The 20191-nt window shown below is 47.7% G+C and overlaps 1 protein-coding gene across 2 annotated transcripts in view; it reads right to left on the reverse strand.

The window, feature by feature from the left end:
- Tacc1 (transforming acidic coiled-coil containing protein 1) overlaps window positions 1-3520 on the reverse strand; it is a 97342-nt gene extending 93822 nt beyond the window's left edge. For both annotated transcript variants that reach the window (XM_036209261.1, XM_036209258.1), the window contains exon 1: window positions 3414-3520. In XM_036209261.1, the coding sequence (XP_036065154.1) occupies window positions 3414-3487 (74 nt within the window). In that variant the 5' untranslated portion in view covers window positions 3488-3520. The remainder of the gene's footprint in view (window positions 1-3413) is intronic.
- Between the last annotated feature and the right edge of the window lie 16671 nt (window positions 3521-20191).

Raw genomic sequence — 20191 nt, forward strand, 5'->3', positions numbered from 1 at the left:
GCTAAATAAGAACGAGGTGATTATTTATAAATCATGGGCTCTGCTTTATCTCATTCTCTGAAACTCCCCCAAATCACCCACGTTCCTAGAAACTGTAGGTCGGTCGGGGGGTGGGGGTGGGGGTGGTGTCAGTTGTATTACCAAAAGCAATCGACCAGGAAAACAGTGATTTCAAACAGTGCACCGAACTACCACATACCCAAGGTGGGCCTGTCTTCTTGGTAGCGTTGCTTCCTGAAAAACTTGGAAATGAGCTGAAGAACAAGTGAAGAGGTTGCTGGACTGGTGATACAGCTCAGTTGACAGAGTGCCTGAGCCGCAAACGCAAGGCTCCGTGTTCAATCTCCAGCACTGTGTGAAACCAGACATGGCAGTGAACATCTGTAATGCCAGCACTGGTGAGGATGGGGTGGGGGGCAGCATAAGAGTAATTCTAACACAAGTCTGCCTGCCCCACAGCTGTGCTTTCTTAATCCTCAAAGCCTCCTGGAATGAATGAATGAATGAATGAATGAATGAATGAATGAAAGAAACTACTTTTACTTAAGTCAACCATTTGTTTCCCCGGGCTCAGAGAAGGTTAAACCTTTAAACACCGATGAGTTGGACTTAAATCACACATTTATTTCCATGCACTTGGACGCCGCTTTGTATTCCTCAGCAGAGTTCTTGTAAAAGCTTTCTCCGGCTCCTTTGAGTATCTAGTTAAGTTCTCCTGAAATAGACTGTGAACATTCTCAAAGACAATGTCTCCCTCAAAAGAAAATGCCCGTGAGTGCATTAGCCATGTGACTTTCATATATATATATATATTTTTTTTTTCCAAAGGAACAATAGACTTCAAAAATGCCACTGTCCAAGGGGGCACTTCCTTGAGGCCAACGTTATCCAGGGCAGCCACATGTCCCAGCAGGAAGTCTGCAGGGACCCATGTGAACAATGAGTCCTCGCTCTCTTAGACCCTGGAGTGACTTGTGGTATGTGCCTCCGATTAGTAGCGCTTGGGTAAAAAGCAAAAATTTTTTTGCTTTTACAGGAATGGAATTTCATCTTTCTAAAGTCGTTACATACACACAGACACACACAGACACACAGACACAGACACAGACACAGAGACACAGACACAGACACACACACACACACACACACACACACACACACACACACACACACACACGGTTTTTCTGAGTAGCCCTGGCTATCCTGGAACTTGCTCTGTAGACCAGGCTGGCCTCCAACTCAGAGATCTGCCTCCCTCTGAGCTCTGATACTAAAGGCATGTACCACCACACCCTGCTTCTTAAGGTCTTTAACTGGCATCCCGTGTATCCACTGAGGCTGCCTCACTGAGCACAGCCTGATGAGATCAAAATCGCAGTCCTGAGAACGAAGCCCAGAGCCTAGGCAGGCATTCCACCACTGAATGACAACCCATGTGCTACCTAAGCAAAGACCAAGGATGTCTGTATTGGTTGATTTTAGGCAAGCTTTGCCAAACAGAGTGAAGAACCTCCAGGGGAGGAGATTATATATATATGATAAATAGATAATCAAAACACTAGACAATTGAACAATTGATGACTTAATACCCCAGCAATTGAACTCACATGCACCTTAACTTTTCCAAATGCTGCCAGTGAATAATCTACCCTCTACCTTCAAACTATGCAGTAAACCTTTACAATCAATCACAACCCACAAAGATCAGTTCGTTTTCATCCTTGGCTGAAAGAATCAATGATGTGTGTTCACAGATAAAATGGTTGTGATTCACATACAGACAACCTTCTATCGACCTCAGAATAGCCCATGAAGCTGTTCCTACCATTTGGTTAAAAAACGATAAGAGATATAGAAAAGTTAAGAAATAACAAAAAGACCCCTAGCCTCCCCAGCCCTGACTTAATTATTTTATTTTTATTTGTTTTTTCAAGACAGAGTTTCTCTGTGTAACCCTGGCTGTCCTGGAACTCCCTCTGTGGACCAGGCTGGCATTGAACTCACAGAGATCCACCTGCCTCTGCCTCCCGAGTGCTGGGATTAAAGGCGTGCGCCACCACCCAGCTAATTATTTTTATTCTATGTGTAGGATTGTTTTGTCAGTATGCATGTATGTGCGCCACATTTGTGCCTGGTGCCCAGAGAAGTCGGAAGAGGATGCCAGATCCCCCGGAACTGGAGTTGTGGGATGGTCTGAGCCACCATGTGGTGTTGGGAACTGAACTCAGGTCCTTGGTAAGAGCAAGTGCTCTAAACTGCTAAGCCACCTCCACAGCCCCGAATGTTTGTTTCTTAAAAGTTACGTCAACTTTACATTTTATACTTTTGTATTAAGCAATGCCAATTCAGATTCCCTTATTCGAGGAAAATGAAAAGGGGTGTGTGTGTTCTGTTAAGTGAACTCAAAATCTGACTGTTTCTTCCCACTTTTCTTAGGTGAGAGGCAGCTGCGGTTTGAACTCTCAAGTTAGAGACCCTGGGGTCCGATACGTTGTAGCTAGGTGACCTTAGACAACTAACTCGATTTCTCTGTGCTTTGGTTTATTTACGTAGAATGGCAGTACAAGAAACCAATTCAGTGTTCTTGGAGATTAAATTGCACAAAGCAATTATTAAATTGGTTTTTAACCAAATCCCACACGCTCGGTAAATCTCAGCTATCCTTTTTATTCACAAGTTGCTCAAGATACGTTTAGCTTTGTACGCATATGTAAATGGAGGTACAGAGCTGGTGACAGGTGGTTCAACAGGTAAATTTGTTACCAAACATGACGACCTTGAGTTCCACTCCTGGGACCCAGGTAGAGGAAAGAGAGCTGGCCTCCACACGTGTGCCCTGACACAAATAAACAGCAAACAAGCAATAATAATAATAAAGTTTTTTAAGTAATAGGAGGTAAAAAAAAAATTAACGTATTTAGTATTTGGATATCAGGAGGCTGTTTTGCATTGAAAAGATTATTTTAAAAAGGAAAGAAAAAAAAAGCCTTGCCATGCCACAGCGTCCATCCCCCTGAAGAGTCACCTCCAGCACACACACAACTAACTCCCTAACACAGTTGGGACGGCTCCGACCAGTCTCTCAAGTCTTCCTCGGCACTCCCCCTCTCCCCACATTCTCCCCAACTTTCACCACGTCCCGCACCGAGTTCCCTCGGACGGTGCTTGGCGTCCCCAGCTGTCGCTGTCCCGGAACAAAGCTCGCTTCCTGCAGCTACAATGAGGTCATCGTGAACAGCGCCGCAAACAAGAGGGAATTCTTGGGAGCCACAAGCGCCACATCCCCAACCCCTGGACCCCGCAGGCCGGCGCGGGTCTCGTCGAGCACCCCCCGGCCCTGCCTGCCCGGTGTCCGGCCCTGCCCCGGGTCCCCCCGCCCCGCGCCCCGCGCCCCGCGCCCTGCGCTGACTCACGCGGCGTCCGCGGCTGTCGGGGGCGTCTCCCACGCGGGCCCCGGGCCGCGACCCTGGGAGTGCGAGCCGCCCATCCCAGCCAGCCCACGGGTGACCTCGGCGGCAGGCGCCGGGAGGAAGGGCCTGACACCCGCGGGGCGGGGCCGCAGCCACCTCCCGCCCGCCCGCCCCGGCTGCAAGCGAAGCTGGGCGAACTCAACTCCTGCCACCACGTTCACCCCCAACTAGCTGGGTGACTCGGGACGGGGTAGTGCACCCTTTCTGAGTCTTGCTTAGAGATAAGGGAGTGTGTTCACCGCTAAAGGTGCACGTTGCCTCTGCCGACCGAAGAATGAAATCTTTTCCAAACTCATAAGGGAAAAAAAAAAAAAAGTAGACAGAAGGGCGTAGTGGCACACCCCTTTAAATCCCAGAGCTCAGGAGACAGAGGCAGGTGCATCTCTGTGAGTTCCAGGACAGCCAAGGCTACATACTGAGACCCTGTTTGTTTCTTATAGTGCCTGCAGGCTCGGAATGATCTTGAATTCCTAATCTTCCTTCTCCAAGTGCAGATATTTTATAGGTCTCTCTCTCTCTCTCTCTCTCTCTCTCTCTCTCTCTCTCTCTCTCTCTCTCAGAAAAAAGTTTTGCAAAGATTGCAAAGGCTGCCCTGGAACTGTGGCTTCAGATTTTCAGTAGCCCTCGCTACGTTTAGAATGTAACTTTCATAATGACTAGAAGATTCTCACATCCCAGTCTCCCAGCTTAGTGTTTGTTTCCTGGTTTACCAGCGATGAATACGCACTAGTTGAACAAAAGAGTTAGTTGCTGGACGCACAGACCTGGGCCCAACATTAACTTTCCCTTGACTGGAAGCTATAAGAAAATAAAGATGTGTGTGGCTACGCTTTTATTTTTCTACAAAGAATAAGATGGCCCCGATCCTAACATTTACAAGGTCACTCCTGTGTGTCCAAGTTCTGACGACCTGTTGATTAGAGTCACTGCTCAGGCAGAGTCCCTAAGGTCCACAGTGCTGACACACTGAAGACCTAAGGACGTGGAGCGGGAAGATAAAGATTAATTAAGGAAAGCATAATGACGCTGGAACTGGGATTTCTGTAGGAAGGACTTCAAATAGCTAGAGAAGCGGACTCTGCAGGCAGAAGCCCCTCTTATAAGAAGTTCTGATTCGTCAGATGGTGGCGGCGCACATCTTTAATTCCAGCACTCGGGAGGCAGAGGCAGGTGGATCTCTGCGAGTTCCAGACCAGCCTGGTCTACAGAGGTAGTCCAGGACAGCCTCCAAAGCTACAGAGAAACCCTGTCTCGAAACAAACAAACAAACAACAAAAAAAAAGTTCCGATTCTTCCCGGGTTGTCTGGAGCAGTGGGGTGGAGCTGGACCACCACTAATAACACAAGCCCTACTCAGAGTCTGGGTCCTTAGGGAGGAGGGCTCAGCCCCTCCTCCTCCTGGGAAGGTCTTCCCAGGGAAATAGGAGGGCTAGAACAGGCGGAGAGCAGGCACCAGAAAGCTTCCTTCCCTGGGTAGATAAGACGGGGGACTGTGGGACGTTTCTCGTTTCTGTCAGCGCTGAAAGGCACGGGATAGTGTCACTGAAATGGTTTGAAAGGAAAAGATGGCCCTGAAAGTGGAGCTCAGTATTAGAAGACTTGACTAGTGTGTGTGAAGCTGACCTTGACTGCGGGAGGGGGAGGAAGAGGAGGAGGGGGAGGGAGGAGGGGGAGGGAGGAGGAGGAGGGGGAGGCGGAGCAGGATGATGACAGACAAATAGCAAGAGGGAATCTGCTGTGTTGCAGAGACATTGAGACAGCCAGCTGGGGGAACCGACTCTACAAAACAAAGTGGAAGACTGAGGCCCACCCGGATGCTGGGCGTCCATGGTGGTGCCTTGCTGTTGTGTGTCTGGCTGCCCTGGCAGTTCCAGGAAAGGCTTGTGGGTAGATCTCCAGAGTCATGGCCGTGACAATAGTGAAGGGACATCTTGTCCTTGGGAAGGACACTTATCTGTGAGCTCCTCAGGAAGCATGCCCACGGCAGATTGAGATCCCCAATGCCCCTCAACCCCCAAGATATGCAATTTGTGTTCTCATGGTTTTTTCTGTTTGACATAGATACGGATTTTCAGATCAGAAACACACTGTGGAATTATCTGCAACCTCTCTGTTTAATGGGCCTTTGTTCAAAGTCCTCTGCTTTTTATGCTCCAGTTAAAAACGAAACTAAGAAACATCAGCACCCCCAATGCAGACACAGTGTGCAAGCCCAACCCTGTCTCTCTAACAAAGCTTACCTTCAACAGGACACCCCTCCTGCCCCCAGAAATTACACCAAGTGAGTATCTGCTTTCAGAGGAAGTCACCCTGAGAAGTACAAGGTGATCTCAGAGAGGCACCATTTCACCTGGTTTGGATATAATTTCCATGTTGCTTTTTTTAAACATATATTCAAATTTTTATTATTTTATGTGTATGAATATTTCGCCTGTGTGTATGCTGTGCATCATATTCATGCCTGGTACCAGAGGAGGCCCTAAGAGGGCATCCCTGGAATTGAAGTTACACGTGGCTGTGAGCCACCATGCAGGTGCTGGGAATCTAGCCCAGGTCCTCTAGAAGAGCAGCCAGTGCTCTTAACTGCTGAGCTGTGGCTCCAGCCCCTCACATGTCAATTTGTGAAAGATAAAACAGCTTCATATTTTTAGATCCACGGATTATTCTTGAAATCAAGCAGTGTGAGTGCTCCAATATCGTCATCCTCCACTCAAAACAATTGGTCTATTGAAGTTGCTTGCTCTTCCCATATGAGATTTAAAATAAGCTTGTCAAGTGCTTTAAACCGTTGATTATCCCAAGAGCTGACAGTGGCAAACACCGAGGTGGGAACACAGTGCACGACTATCCATTTTGTCTGCCTTCTGTAATGTCCTGTCACACTGTCATGCTTTAAATTTTTCAGCCTATGGGATTTATTTTATTTGTGTGTGCTTGTGTATCTGTGTGTCTGTCTGCAAATGTGCATATGAGTACCCACGGATGCCAAAAAGAGGGTGCTGGATCTCCTGGAACTGGAGGGATAGGTGGTTGTGAGCCACCTGATGTGGGCACTGGAAACCACACTCTGGGCCTCTGGAAGAGCAGCAGACACTCTTAACTCCTCTCTCCAGGTCTTGCACATCATTTGGAAGATTTCTCCGAAGTATTTTGTTCCATTAGAGATGGAGTTCTTTTATCATTTTAGATTCTAAAAGTGATAGTCGCTAGCAAGATACAATGGATTGTGTGTGTGTGTGTGTGTGTGTGTGTGTGTGTGTGTGTGTGTGTGTGTGTTGTATTCCGCAGGCTTGATAGCATCATTTACCTTAGTCTGTAGGATGAAAATATCAAGTAGGATGAAAGTATCAAGTTCAATTTCCCGTCTGTCTCACAATGAAGATGGGGAGATGAGAGTGTCGTGTTTTCCTCTTCTTCCCCCTGCTGCTTGGAATGGAATAGCTGAATGCAAGCATCCATGTTTAATCTGGAGGTAGAAGCATGCGCTGAGGGGAAGCAACCAGAATCTCTGATACCACGAAACCCCTAGCTTGCCCACTAACAGATTTCCTCTATGTGCACAGAAAAAGAAATATATGTATCATTTAGCCATTGTCATTTTGCATGTCTGTAAGATTTGGGCAAGTCATTCAAGATATTGATCGTTCATTTGGTGACAAGAGTTCCATTATTATACAGCCAAAAAACCCAGGACCTTGAATAACTATTACCTTACAGCCCGGCCAGCAACCACCCTACCCTGCTCCATAGATAAAGGGCTGTGGACCTTTGACACCAGCTCCAGCTGAAACTCTCTATAAACCTCCCAAGCCATCAGGGTTCCCCACAGGTGTGTGTTTTGAATACTGTCTCCCATCCAGTGACTGTACTGTGAGAGGCTAGATTGTGAAACCAGAAGGCGGGCTTAGCTGGAGGAAGTTCACCCAAAGCCAGGTTCTTGGGGGCTTATCCTCACCCGCTTCCCACCCTGCTCTCGGCATCCTCCTTGCCCTGATGCGAACCACTTCTTCTGAAACTCTGGGCGTTAAGCTGTTTGCATCAGGTATTTTGGTCACAAACTCACTGAGATGATGATAAAAGTGATACCGTGAAACAGTTAATGACCCAAAAGTCTCAGGTGGGCTGAGACACTCAAAGGTGACTTGACTGATAACACCCGTGGAAGCATCTGCTGAGGCAACCCACACACCAACCCCGCCGGTGTCTACACATTTCCAGACTGCAGGGTGACTCACCTGCAGATGGACTTTGAGCACATAGGAGACCTCCAAGCCCACCTCCACAGTGACACACGTCCTCCAGCAAGATCACACCTACTCCAACAAGGCCACACCTCCTAATAGTGCCTCTCCCCTTGGGGGCCATTTTCTTTGAAACCACCACAGAGGATATGGTGGTTTGAATAGGAATGGCCCCCATTGGTTGAGATGTTTGATGGTTGAATGCTTGGTCATTAGGGAGTAGAGCCACTTGAGAAGGATCAGGAGGTGTGGCCTTGTTAGAGGAAGTATGTCGCTGAGGGTGGGTTTTGAGGTTTCAAAAGCCCAAGCCAGGCCCAGTGGCTCTTTCTTCCTGCTGCCTGCAGATCTGGATGTAGAACTCCCAGTTCCTTCTCCAGCACCATGTCTGCCTGCATGCTGCCATGCTCCCACCATGATGGTAATGGACTAATCTGTGAAACTGTAAGCAAACCCTAGCTAAATGCTTTCCTTTATAAGAGTTTCCATGGTTGCTGGGCATTGGTGGCACACTCCTTTACTCCCAGCACTTGGGAGGCAGAGGCAGGTGGATCTCAGTGAGTTTGAGGCCAGCCTGGTCTACAGAGTGAGTTCCAGGACAGCCGGGGCTGTTACACAGAGAAACCCTGTCTCAAAAAACCAGAAAAAGAGTTTCCATAGTTATGGTTTTTTGTCACAGCAACAGTAACCATAACATAACTCAACTGTCAGCTAGGGGACATGACCATCCCATGGCATCTCAGCAGAAGAGCCAAGGGAATATGTTCCCTCTACTACCCTTTTCTCTTTCTGACTTCCTATAGCTACTTCGTCAGCTAAGTCTGAGTGCATAGTAGATGCAAGGCAGCCATGGAGGCCAGCATCCTGAGTTCAGAGCACAGTGGGGGAGGCTGGACAGTGGGGAAGATGAAGGATGTAGGGTCAAGCTCTTCTCAAGATAGTTCATGTATATCCGCTTGGCTTGTAGACACAGAGGAGCTCTGGACCTTACTCTGTGGTCTTAACCAGACCTCCTGCTCAGTTCCCAGCTCTCATGAGAAGTGGAGAATCCCTTCAGACCCCTTTTAGCTCTGGTGCTTGTGACTCCAGAAGCCACGAAAGGCCTTCCCAGACTAGGCTGCTGTGAGCCTTGAGAGATGACAGCTGCTTGCTTGCTAAATATACCCAGGCCTTCCTTCCTGTGACGTCTGGTGTCTGCCCTAGCAGGGCAGTAGTGGCTAGCTAGCTCTTGAGCCATTCTAGGCCATGAGCAGGCTGTGCTCATGTGAGTTATGCAGGCTCTGGAGAGCTCATTCTAAAGGCCCAGGAAACAGAATGAGGCGATCATTCATCTGGCAGCTGGGCAGGCAGACAACCAGCATGCTTACTTCTCCCTAAAGATGACTGAGAAGGCCTCAGCATCTGGCAACAGCTGGTACAGTCCTCAGGCTGGGGGGCAGGTGGCTGGCAAGCCCAGCAGCTCAGCAAAGGGTCAGCTGCCAGCAATTATGAAGACGGGTAATGGTTAGCCAGAAAGTCAAACTATGGAAAATTCCAGGCGCCCTCTGCTGACAGCAAACAACATACTGAATCTTCCATTCTCTTTGGTATTGGTTTTAACGGTTTCTGTCTGCTTATGTTTCTCTGGGGCCTCCAAGACTAGAGGACCAGGCTAAGGAAGAAAGTCTCTTCCTTGGTGTTTTCAGGGCTGAGGATGAAGAAACATAAAGGTGGTGTTTCCCCCAGTTCCCATCTTGTGTGTCTCTAGTAGACTGGAATAAACAATAGAATTCCTCTCGTCCATCCACCCACACTCAGTCCTCAAACCAGGCCCTCCCCTAATTACTGATGAGTCCCAAATGTGCACTCCTTTATCGTGTGTGATTTAGAAGAGGGAGGGAAGCCGAAGAGAGTTATATTCCCCAAATCCTTAAAAACTCTTCCCAGGCTGGAGAGGTGGCTCAGTGATAAGAGCATGGGCTGTTCCAGCACCCACATGGAGGCTCACAACCATCTGTAACTCCAGCTCCAGGGGATCCGGCACTCTTGACCGTGGTGCACGGATTACGTGCAGGCAAATCATCCATACATATAAAAACAAACAAATAAAAACATTTGTAAAATGATGACAACAGCAAAATACAATGATTAAAAACAAACAACAACACTTCCTGTATTGCTGATTCCTCAATTCTATTGGCATGATATTTCTAGCAACAACAACAACAACAAAGTTCTTGCTATAAACACCCCCTGGCATGGGAGGGAAGGAAGGAAAGAAAAGGGAGAGTTCTTTTTCTTTTTTTTTTTTAAGATTATTTATTTATTACATATGCAGTGTTCTGGCTGCATGTGTCTCTGCCCACCAGAAGAGGGCGCCAGATCTCACTACAGATGGTTGTGAGCCACCATGTGGGTGCTGGGAATTGAACTCAGGACCTCTGGAAGAGCAGCCAGTGCTCTTAACCACTGAACCATCTCTCCAGACTCAAAGGAGGGTTCTGAAAGAGGACTAATTTGAGATTTGGGATTCTGAGGGTGCAAGATATAGGGCAGGGCTCAGCTGGAACCTCTTTCTTTCTTTCTTTCTTTCTTTCTTTTTTTCGTTTTTCGAGACAGGGTTTCTCTGTGTAGCTTTGTGCCTTTCCTGGAACTCACTCTGTAGACCAGGCTGGCCTCGAACTCAAGAGATCCGCCTGCCTCTGCCTCCCAAGTGCTGGGATTAAAGGCGTTCGGTGCCGCCGCCACCTGGCTAGTTTGTGACATAGGACATTAGTTACTTTTCTGTTGCTGTGACAAAACACAACCACCGAGGCAGCCTGTAGAAGAAAGTGTTTGTTTGAGCTTCTGTTTCCAGAAGGACAAAAGCCCGTCATGGTGGGAGGCATGGCAGCAGGCAGCAGCCATGGTGACGGGTGTGGGAAGCTGGGAGATGACATCTTCCACAGCAGGCATGAAGCAGAGAGCAAGCAAACCAGAAGTGCAGCAAGCCTTTAAACCCTAAAGGTCAACCCTTAGTGACAAACTTTCTCCAGCAAGGCTGTCTCCCCATGGCCTCTCCAAACGCCACCAACTGGAGACCAGCCCTTCAAATGCCTGAGCCGATGAGGGACACTCAAACCACCACATATAGGAACCAGGATCCCTGGAGGGAAAAAGGAGGGAGAGGCCATGGAGATATAGAACCCCTGGGAATTCACAGACACCATTAAGAAGGCCACATGTGGTGGTGGTGCACACCTTTAATGTCAGCACTCAGGAGGCGGAGGCAGAGGCAGGTGAATCTCTATGAGTTTGAGGCCAGCCTGGTCTACAGAGCTAGTTCCAGGATAGCCAAGGCTATCCAGAGAAGCCTTGTCTTGAAAAACAGGAGGAGGAGGGGGAGGGAGAAGAGGAAGAAGAGGAAGAAGAGGAAGAAGAGGAAGAGGAAGGAGAAGAAGAAGAAGAAGAAGAAGAAGAAGAAGAAGAAGAAGAAGAAGAAGAAGAAGAAGAAGTAGCCTCGGCCACGCACCTCACAGTTACACCCAGACCAGCGCTCCTGGTAGTTTTCTTGTTCAGGTACAATGACCCCATGAGTCTCCTGTGAGGTGCCCTTGGCACCCTCTAGCCCCTGGCACTTTCTCCCTCAGCCTTCATGTCCAATATGCCTCAGATGGATGGAAATAAATGGGTTCAAGACAGTGATGATATGGAACTTAGCAGAACTCTGCCGTCTAACAAAAGCAACCACACACTAGCACGGAGTTCAAACCCCAACTTCAGCACCTACATGCTATGTGTCTTCGTGTACCTCATTTCTTTCTCAGAACCTTGCTGTCCTCATCTGAGGAAATATACACCCTCCCACCCCCGACCTGTCCCCTGGGACTGTGCACAGAAGCACCTCACACAGGCTTGGCTTACACAAAGTACTTAGCAAACGCTGGTTGTAGATTTCTTCTTCATTGACTTATATTTCTGGGGAAGTTGGTAAATTGAGAACTACTAGTTGCAAGATCATTCTAAACTTAATTCCGAAGTAGGAGATGCTGATCAATTTGGGTTTGGGGGAGAAAAACAAAAACAAAATTCTTTTTCAAACCATGAGCTGCCTCATTTCTTTAAAATAAGCTATTTTAAAATAAAATAGAGCTCTTGAATTTTTGTATCTCAGCTTGACATCCTAAAGTCATTCTTCCAGAAATACAAATGGTTTTGCTAATGGGGGGAAAGAAGGAAAGAAAACAAATACGCAAACACACACAGAACAAAACAACAATAAACCCCACATTATTCCGTTATATGCTGTGCTGTGTGGGAGCTGAAATGTGAACCAGCAACCCCCCTGCAAGACTCAGCCTGCTAGCGTTAATAATGTCTAGGGCTGGGCCTGGAGCTCAGTGGTTAAGTACTTACTGAGCATGGGTGAGGCCCTGTGTTCCATCCTACACACACACACACACACACACACACACACACACACACACACACACACACGCACACGCACATGGGTGGGGAGGAGGGGGAGAGCCCTCTGTACCATTTGTAGATAAATATTTACCAGGATGCAGCATTCAGCTAGCCCCTACAATCCTGGCACTCCAAAGACTACCATACAGGATCACAACTAAAAAAGAAACAAACAAAACCAAAACAAACCCCCAACCCCACACATGCACAGAGCACACTTCCTTTCACAGAACATTCTGTCTTGCCCGCCCCTGCTCAGCCCCGCCACTTCTCAGAACCACCCTTTACAAAAACACAAAGGGCCAGGGGCTACTGTAGTCTCCTTCCTACCCTTGTCAAACAGGCCTTGAATGCTTTTGAGGCTCAGACTCAGCAGGATGGGGCTCCGGTTCCAGAAACAGGCTGAGTGCGCTTGGACCAGTTAGATAACGTCTACCGTTCCTGTAGGCTCCTCACCAGCAGAGGCAGCATGTGCCTCTCGGGGGGCTTCAGTGAGAGCTGCCCAAACTGACTGTGTGATTGCAACTCTGCAGTCTTTTGCAGCCCAGGCAGAGCACCCTGCGCCTGGGGTCAACAGTACTGCAAAGGGTTAAAACTGCCTTCCAACTGAGAACCTTACCTTCAAGCCACATCAAGGTGCAACTTCTGGGCTGGGACTTAAAAGAGGAGGTTACTGGGGCACTAGATGCCTGGGTCTCCATGTTGAACCACTCCCCAAAGGGGACCCCATCATCCCAAAGAACAGTGTCCTTGCATCAGAATGGAGGACATTTTCTAAGAGACGCAACTTCGTATGAGGTAGGAAGCCTGTCCCAGAGGCTCTATTAAATTGCCTAGCTCTATTCCTACACTGCTGGTAAGTGAACTGGGGTCAGTGAGCTTGGGACACTTCCTACGGAATTCAGGCTTCTGCACTGGGAGTGATGGCTGGACCCCCTCCACAGTAACCCTGCACACTACACATTTGCCTTGTTCACCTGTTGATAGTAAAACCTGGTTGGAACCTGGATTCAAACCCCAGCCTCTGAACTCAGGAGCATGGGCATGAGATGGGGGGGGGGGGGCTCGCATCCTTCCTCTGTCATTTACTGAGCCATGCAGGAGCCTGATCGTCATCTGTCAAACGGAAATGGTGATAACAGCGTCTACCAGCTTTAGTCTATCTCCTGGCATACGGCAAATGCCCAACAAGAGCGAGTTGGTACTTCTTGACAACCAATGGGTAAGTTCTGACTGTCTAGTTTGGTTCCCTTCCTCATTTTTGTTAGCCTGTGGGAGAACAAGGCAGCTGAAATGTAGCTAAAAGGCAAACGTATCATAAAAGGCCACAGGACTCCAGAGAAGGGCATTGGAAAGGCTCATCACATCTACTTCCTGCCTTCCTCATTAGCTTTGGGGGAAGACACCCTGAGTTCTCGGGGGCCAGTTCAGCATCAGCAGCTATGGCCAAGACTAGGTATATAGACAGCCACAGCCTGCTGACTGTCACTACCAAGGCCAAGGCTACACAGGCATCTGATTGAACCATAGAGACTTCACATAGCACCTATCCACAAACACAGCCCTGGTGCCACACCCCCACACCTGGAAGGGCCACGGGGGTGGGGTGGGGTGGGGGGGTGGCACGCTGACCCAGGACCACGAGAGGGAGGAAAATGAGCCAGAAACATCCAAGGCTCAGGCCCTGGGGGAACAGTCAGGCCCTGGTTCATTAGGGCTCTTTCTAGCCAGTCACTTCTCTGAATCTCCCCGTAGCTGACCCTGTTTATGGATGCTCTTGGCCAAGCTGGGGAGTAGGGGTGTGAGGGGTGTGGGGGTGGGTGGGGGTGGGGGCGGGAATCAGAGGAGAAAATCTCAGCTCACACAACTAATTCCCTAGACTTTGGCGGGTCACCCAGCCACCCTCTTCACGGCAACATCCCCGAAGGACCCACGCCAGGTTTGGCAGAGGAGGGCTGAAATGCCCACCATCCTACCTGTCCGCTGTCCCACCTGCGGAGAGGACTGGCGGCTGGCGGGGTCGCCCTCCTCCACCAGCACTTGGGCCCAGGGAAGAGGATGTTTTGTAACTTTTGGCTGGCGCTTCCAGAGGCCGAACAGGAAATGTCCTCTGGGACACGGAGCTCAAGGAGTAATCTGTCTTCCTAGAAGCGCTTCGGAAATTTGCTTATTTCCCTCTCCCTCCCCTTCTCCCTCTTCCCTCCCCTCCCTCCCCCCTCCCCATCCCTCTCCCCTCCCTCCCCCCTCCTTTCCCTCTGCCCCTCTCTCCTCTGTCATGTACTGAAAACATTTTTCCTCTGGGTAAACTTGGCTCCAGAACACTCTCCTTGTGAGAGACTTTCTCATGTTACAAAATTTAGTTTAAAAAAAAAAAAAAAATCCAGAGCTTTTTTTTTTTTTCCGCCTCTGAACTTTGTACTGGGAACATTTTTTGATAGATTTTTTACCCCCTGACCCTTTGGATTCCAAGAAAAGGCACGCCCACATCCCTCTCACTGGTCCCAGTCTTCTTTCCCGTGGAAAAAAACCACAGCTGGTAGCGGACAGCTTTGACTCTGGGCCTCCAGCTGAGCCTCCTCCTGTTGGTGTGACCACCCTGTACCTGTGTGGAGTGCGGAAAGAGGTGGGGTGCCTCGGGGGAGGGGGTCTTTAGGGACAGGACTGGGTACCCTTCCTCTGGCCCCCAGGGATGGGGCCAGGGGTGCACCGGGAGCCCATCAGAAGATCCGGGTGGTGGAAACACCTTTAGCCTTTCTGTGAATGGTCACGTGCAGCCACAAACTGGAAACATTTAGAACACTTGATTATGCAGGGAAACCTGCAATTCCCACAGCGCTGGCTACAGGTGCACTTGCAGTCAGGAAATGGAGCATCTTTTTTTTTTTTAAAGATTTATTATGTATACACTATTCTGCTTGCATGTTGCCTGCAGGCCAGTAGGGGGCACCAGATCTCATTACAGATGGTTGTGAGCCACCATGTGGGTGCTGGGAATTGAACTCAGGTCCTCTGGAAGAGCAGTCAGTGCTCTTAACCTCTGAGCCATCTCTCCAGCCCCGAGATTTATTTTTATAAGGCAAGTTAGCACGTTTATTGTGATAAGTGCCCACTTTTCAAGCTGAAGTCATGTTTTAGAGAGAGAGAGATGTATAGGAAAGGAGAATACACAATCCCAAGACATCAGTGGGCTTCTCAAGGGGGAGAAATGAAGTTAGGTATCTTTTTTTTTAAGCTTCAAGTCCTTGTTGATTGTTGTTTGTTTGTTTGTTTGTTTTCCCTCAAAGAGTTAGAGATCAAACTTAGAGCTTGAATATGCCAGGCAAGGTCACTACCATTTCTGATGTCTGCTTATGGCTGTTCTCAAACTCCTGGGTTCAAGTGACCTTCCTTCTATAGAGTAACTGGCACCACCATGCACATCCCACCATTCCTGGCCAGCCCCAGTGTCAGAGATTTTCTTTAGGAGAAAATTTTGTTAAATGTATTTTAGCGGACACATAAAGCCATAAAATTGTAGTATGAGGGGTTGGGGATTTAGCTCAGTGGTAGAGCACTTGGCCCTGGGTTCAATCCTCAGCTCAAAAAAAAAAAAAAAAATTGTAGTATGTGGTAATGAAATTTAACCCCTTATTAAAACTATTTAATTAGGAGCTGGAGAGATGGCTCAGTAGTTTAGAACACTGCTGCTCTTCCAGAGGGCTCTGGTTTAGCTCCCAGCATCCACATGATGGCTTGCTTCCATCTATCTGCAACTCCAGTTCTAGAGGATATAATGCCCTCTTCTGGCCTCTGCGGGCACTGCACACACATGCAGGCAAAACATCCATACAAAAATAAGTAAGTAAATAAGTAAATCTTTGAAAAATTAAGGAATTAGGCACCTAATCTATATTCTAATATATTGAACCACAGCACTGAAATAAACACAGAACACTTGCTCATGTTATTTTTTTTTTTCCTCAAATGATCTCAAAACCACACTCTGAAGAGCAGTAGACAGAGACTAGTGGATATCTGATACCAGACAAGACAAGTTTTAAGTTTCCAAGTATAGCTCTGATAGGGTATAAACTTGGCACATCCACAACCCCGAGTCCAATTCCCAGCACATACACACAAATAAATAAACAAGAAGATGGCTTCTGCCCCCAATTTGAGGGCAAAATCCTAATTCTATAGACTTAAAAGTATGTAGCTCTTGGGACTGGAGAGCTGGCTCAGCTGTTAAGAGTACTGGGTTGTTTCCCAGAGGTCCCAGGTCCAATTCCCAGCACCCACATGGCAGATCACAATTGTCTGTAACTCTGGTTCTAGGGGACCTGACACCCTCATACATACACGCAGGCAGAACACCAGTGCATGTGAAGCAAATTTTTAAAAGAGTTGAATAAAAGAAATATGCAGCTCAGTGGGTTATAGCCTTTAGAGTTAGGGTACGGGGCTATGGCAAGCCAAATTAGAGTGGTTGGTATTTCCAGTTCCCATTCTGAGGGCAAGAATTGCTAGACTGGCCACTTCTGTTCAGTTGTTAAACTAGGTGTGTGTGTGTGTGTGTGTGTGTGTGTGTGTGTGTGTGTGTGCACGCAACAAGCCTGCATGTGAATTCGCAGACCAGAGGTTTGTCCCAGGTGTCTATCGGGTCTCTCCAGCTTGTTTTATGGGATGGGGGTCTCTCCTTGAACCCTACTGAGTCAGCTGGACTGGCCGGCCAGCAAGCCGTAGGCATTCTGGGCACTCTGCCTCCCTCAGTGCTGGTATTTCAGGCAATTGCATGGAAGTGTGCAAGCAAACAAGCACACACACACACACACACACACACACACACACACACACACACACACTTAAGAAAAACTGAACCCTTTAGAAAAGAAAACCAGTACCGATGAGAATGGAGGGTGCAGGGAGGACCCTCATCTCTTACAGCGGCGGCAGGATTGTAAACTGGTGCAGCCACTGTGCAGATTAGAGTCCTGCAAAGAGCCGAGGTTAAAGCCGCAACCCGACCCAACTCTGTGGGTGTATGCTCACAGGAACTGGAGTCGGCACACCACAGAGATACTTCAGCATTCATGTTTATTCCTGCGTTATTCACAACAGGCAACACACAGAAGAGCGTAAACGCCTAGCATAATGAATACAGAATATGTGAGATATATACAATATATATAAAACATACATATATAGTAACATATATAGGGTTGGGGATTTAGCTCAGTGGTAGAGCGCAAGGCCCTGGGTTTGGTCCTCAGCTCTGGAAAAAAACAAAAAACAAAAAAGCAAACAAACAAAAGAACCATATATACATCAACAGAACTTTATTCGGTGATTAAAAAAAGAATGAAATTATGTCATTTGCAGGAAAATGGATGGAACTGGAGGTCATCATGTTAATGGAATCCAGAAAACTAAAGACAGCAGATTCTCAAGTTTGAGGCCAACCTGGAGTATACAGTAAGTGTCAAAACAATGAGACTCAGTCGGGTGGTGGTGGCACACACCTTCAATCCCAGCACTCAGGAGGTAGAAGCAGGTAGATCTCTGTGAGTTCGAGGCCAGCCTGGTTTACAAAGCCAGTTCCAGGACAGCCAGGGCTGTTACACAGAGAAACCCTGTCGTGAAAAACCAACCAACCAAACAAACAAACAAAACGATGGGGCTGGAGAGATTACTCAGAAGTTAGGAGTACCTGCTGTTCTTGTTGAGGACTGGAATTTGTCTCTCGCCTATATCAGGATGCTCACAACTGTCTGTACTTCCAGTTTCAGGGGATTCAACACCCTTTTCTGGCCCATGACTCAGCCTTGACTGAGTACCTACTATGTGTGCCAGGTCTGTTTGAAAATTTGTCAGAAAACAATTTCAACACCACAATTGTATCAAGTATTACTACTTTTTGGGGTTTTGTTTGTTTGTTTGTTTTGGTTTTTGGTTTTTTGAGACAGGGTTTCTCTGTGTAGCTTTGCACCTTTCCTGGATCTCGCTCTATAGACCAGGCTGGCCTTGAACTCACAGAGATCCATCTGGCTCTGCCTCCCAAGTGCTGGGATTAAAGGCGTGCACCACCACCACCCAGCAGACCACTTTTTGGTTTTTTTAAGGTATAGTTTTATTTTAATTATGCATATATGTGTATTTGTTGGGGGGGTGGTATGTGCATTTGTGTACAAATGCCTTCAGAAGCCAGAAGAATGTATCAGAGCCCCTGGGGCTGACATTACAGACATTTCTGAGCTCCCTGAGGTGCTGGAAACTGAACTCTGGTCCTTCACATGAGCAGGACACACTTACAAATCATGGAGCCATCTCTCCGGCTCCAAGCAGAGTGCTCTCAGTCTACAGAAAATGAGCTGTGGCTGAGTACATTTTGCAATGATACTTGGTGTTAAGATTGTTGGGCCTTTGAAAAAAAAAATCAACCGATGTATTACGATCATGCTTTTCCTTTCCCCCAGCACCTCCCCACATTCCTCACCCACCTGGCTCCATATTCTTTTTCTGTCTCTTTAAAAACCAAACAAAAATAAACAAACAAAAAACAAGAAACACACACAAAGCCTCCCTATGGTGGTATTGTGTTCCCCCAAATATTGTGCATCCTAATAAACTTATCTGGGGTCAGAGAACAGAACAGCCACTAGATACAGAGGACAGAAAATGGTGTCACACACACCTTTAATTCTATCACTTGGGAAGCAGAGATCATCTAGATCTCTGTGAGTTTAAAGCCACACTGGAAACAGCTAAGCATGGTGACGCACACCTTTAATCCCAGGAAGTCATGGCAGGAATGCAGAAAGGTATATAAGGCGTGAGGACCAGGAACTAGAGCCTGGTTAAGCTTTTAGGCTTTTGAATGGCAGTTCAGCTGAGATCTGTTTGGATGAGGACTCAGAGGCTTCCAGTCTGAGGACACAGGATCAGCTGAGGAACTGACGAGGTGAAGAAGCTGTGGCTTGTTCTGCTTCTTGATCTTCCAGCTTTAACCCCATACCTGGCTCTGGGTTTGATTTTATTAATAAGACCTTCTAACACTTCTGCTACACCTCCCCCCACAAAAACAAAAACTAAAATATGCAAGCAAAAGACCAATAAGACAAAAATACCCAGTGTGGTGGTTTGAATGTAATTGGCCCCCATAATCCCATAGGGGGTGGCACTATTAGGAGGTGTGGCTTTGTTGGAGTGGTGTGGCCTTGTTGGAGGAAGTGTGTCACTGTGGGAGTGGGCTTTGAAGTTCCCTATGCTCAGGATACCACCCAGTGTCTCTGTCGACTTCCTGTTGCCTGCAAGACATAGGACTCTCAACTCCCCCAGCACCACGTCTGCCTGCATGCTGCCATGCTCCCTGCCATGATGATAATGGACTGAACCTCTGAAACTATAAGCCACCACCTCAATGAAATGTTTTCCTTTATAAGAGTTGCCATGGTCTTGGTGTCTCTTCACAGCAATAAAAAAACACAACAAACAAACAAAAAACCCTAATTAAGACATCCAGACAAAGCAAAATGAGACAAAATGTCTACAGAAATACCATTGAGATGGTTTTGTGTTGGCTAACTACTCCTGGGCATGTGGTTTACCCCAAAGTGTGGCTAATATACCCAGTGAGATTCCACTGGGAAAGACTAACTTCCCCTTCATCGGCCGGTTTCAAGTGCAGATAGTTTTTTGGTTGGGGGTGGGAGCCTATGTCCACTCCCCCTTCTCAGCGCTGGGACGCCCCCTGGACAGGCCTGAGCCTGTGCGTGCTGCCAGTCTCTGTGAATGCATATGTGCATCAGTCCTGTTGTATCTGGCTAAGGCATTTCTTTTTTTAAATTCATGTTATTCATGCTACCTGTTTAGTCCAGCAACTCTCTCTGATGTTCAGTGTTAGAATTGCAAATATCATCCATCCATTCATTCCAGTTAATAAATATTTATGAATATCAGGGCAGATAGCACTGGGCCAGGGGATGAAGGAATGCCCAAGAGATGTTTGTAATCTAGTAGGCAGAGAAATAAACACACTTGTATCATTCAGCCAACTGCTCCACCCCTGGCTGTACACAC

Source organism: Onychomys torridus, chromosome 17 (assembly GCF_903995425.1).
Source record: "Onychomys torridus chromosome 17, mOncTor1.1, whole genome shotgun sequence".
Taxonomy (NCBI): domain Eukaryota; kingdom Metazoa; phylum Chordata; class Mammalia; order Rodentia; family Cricetidae; genus Onychomys; species Onychomys torridus.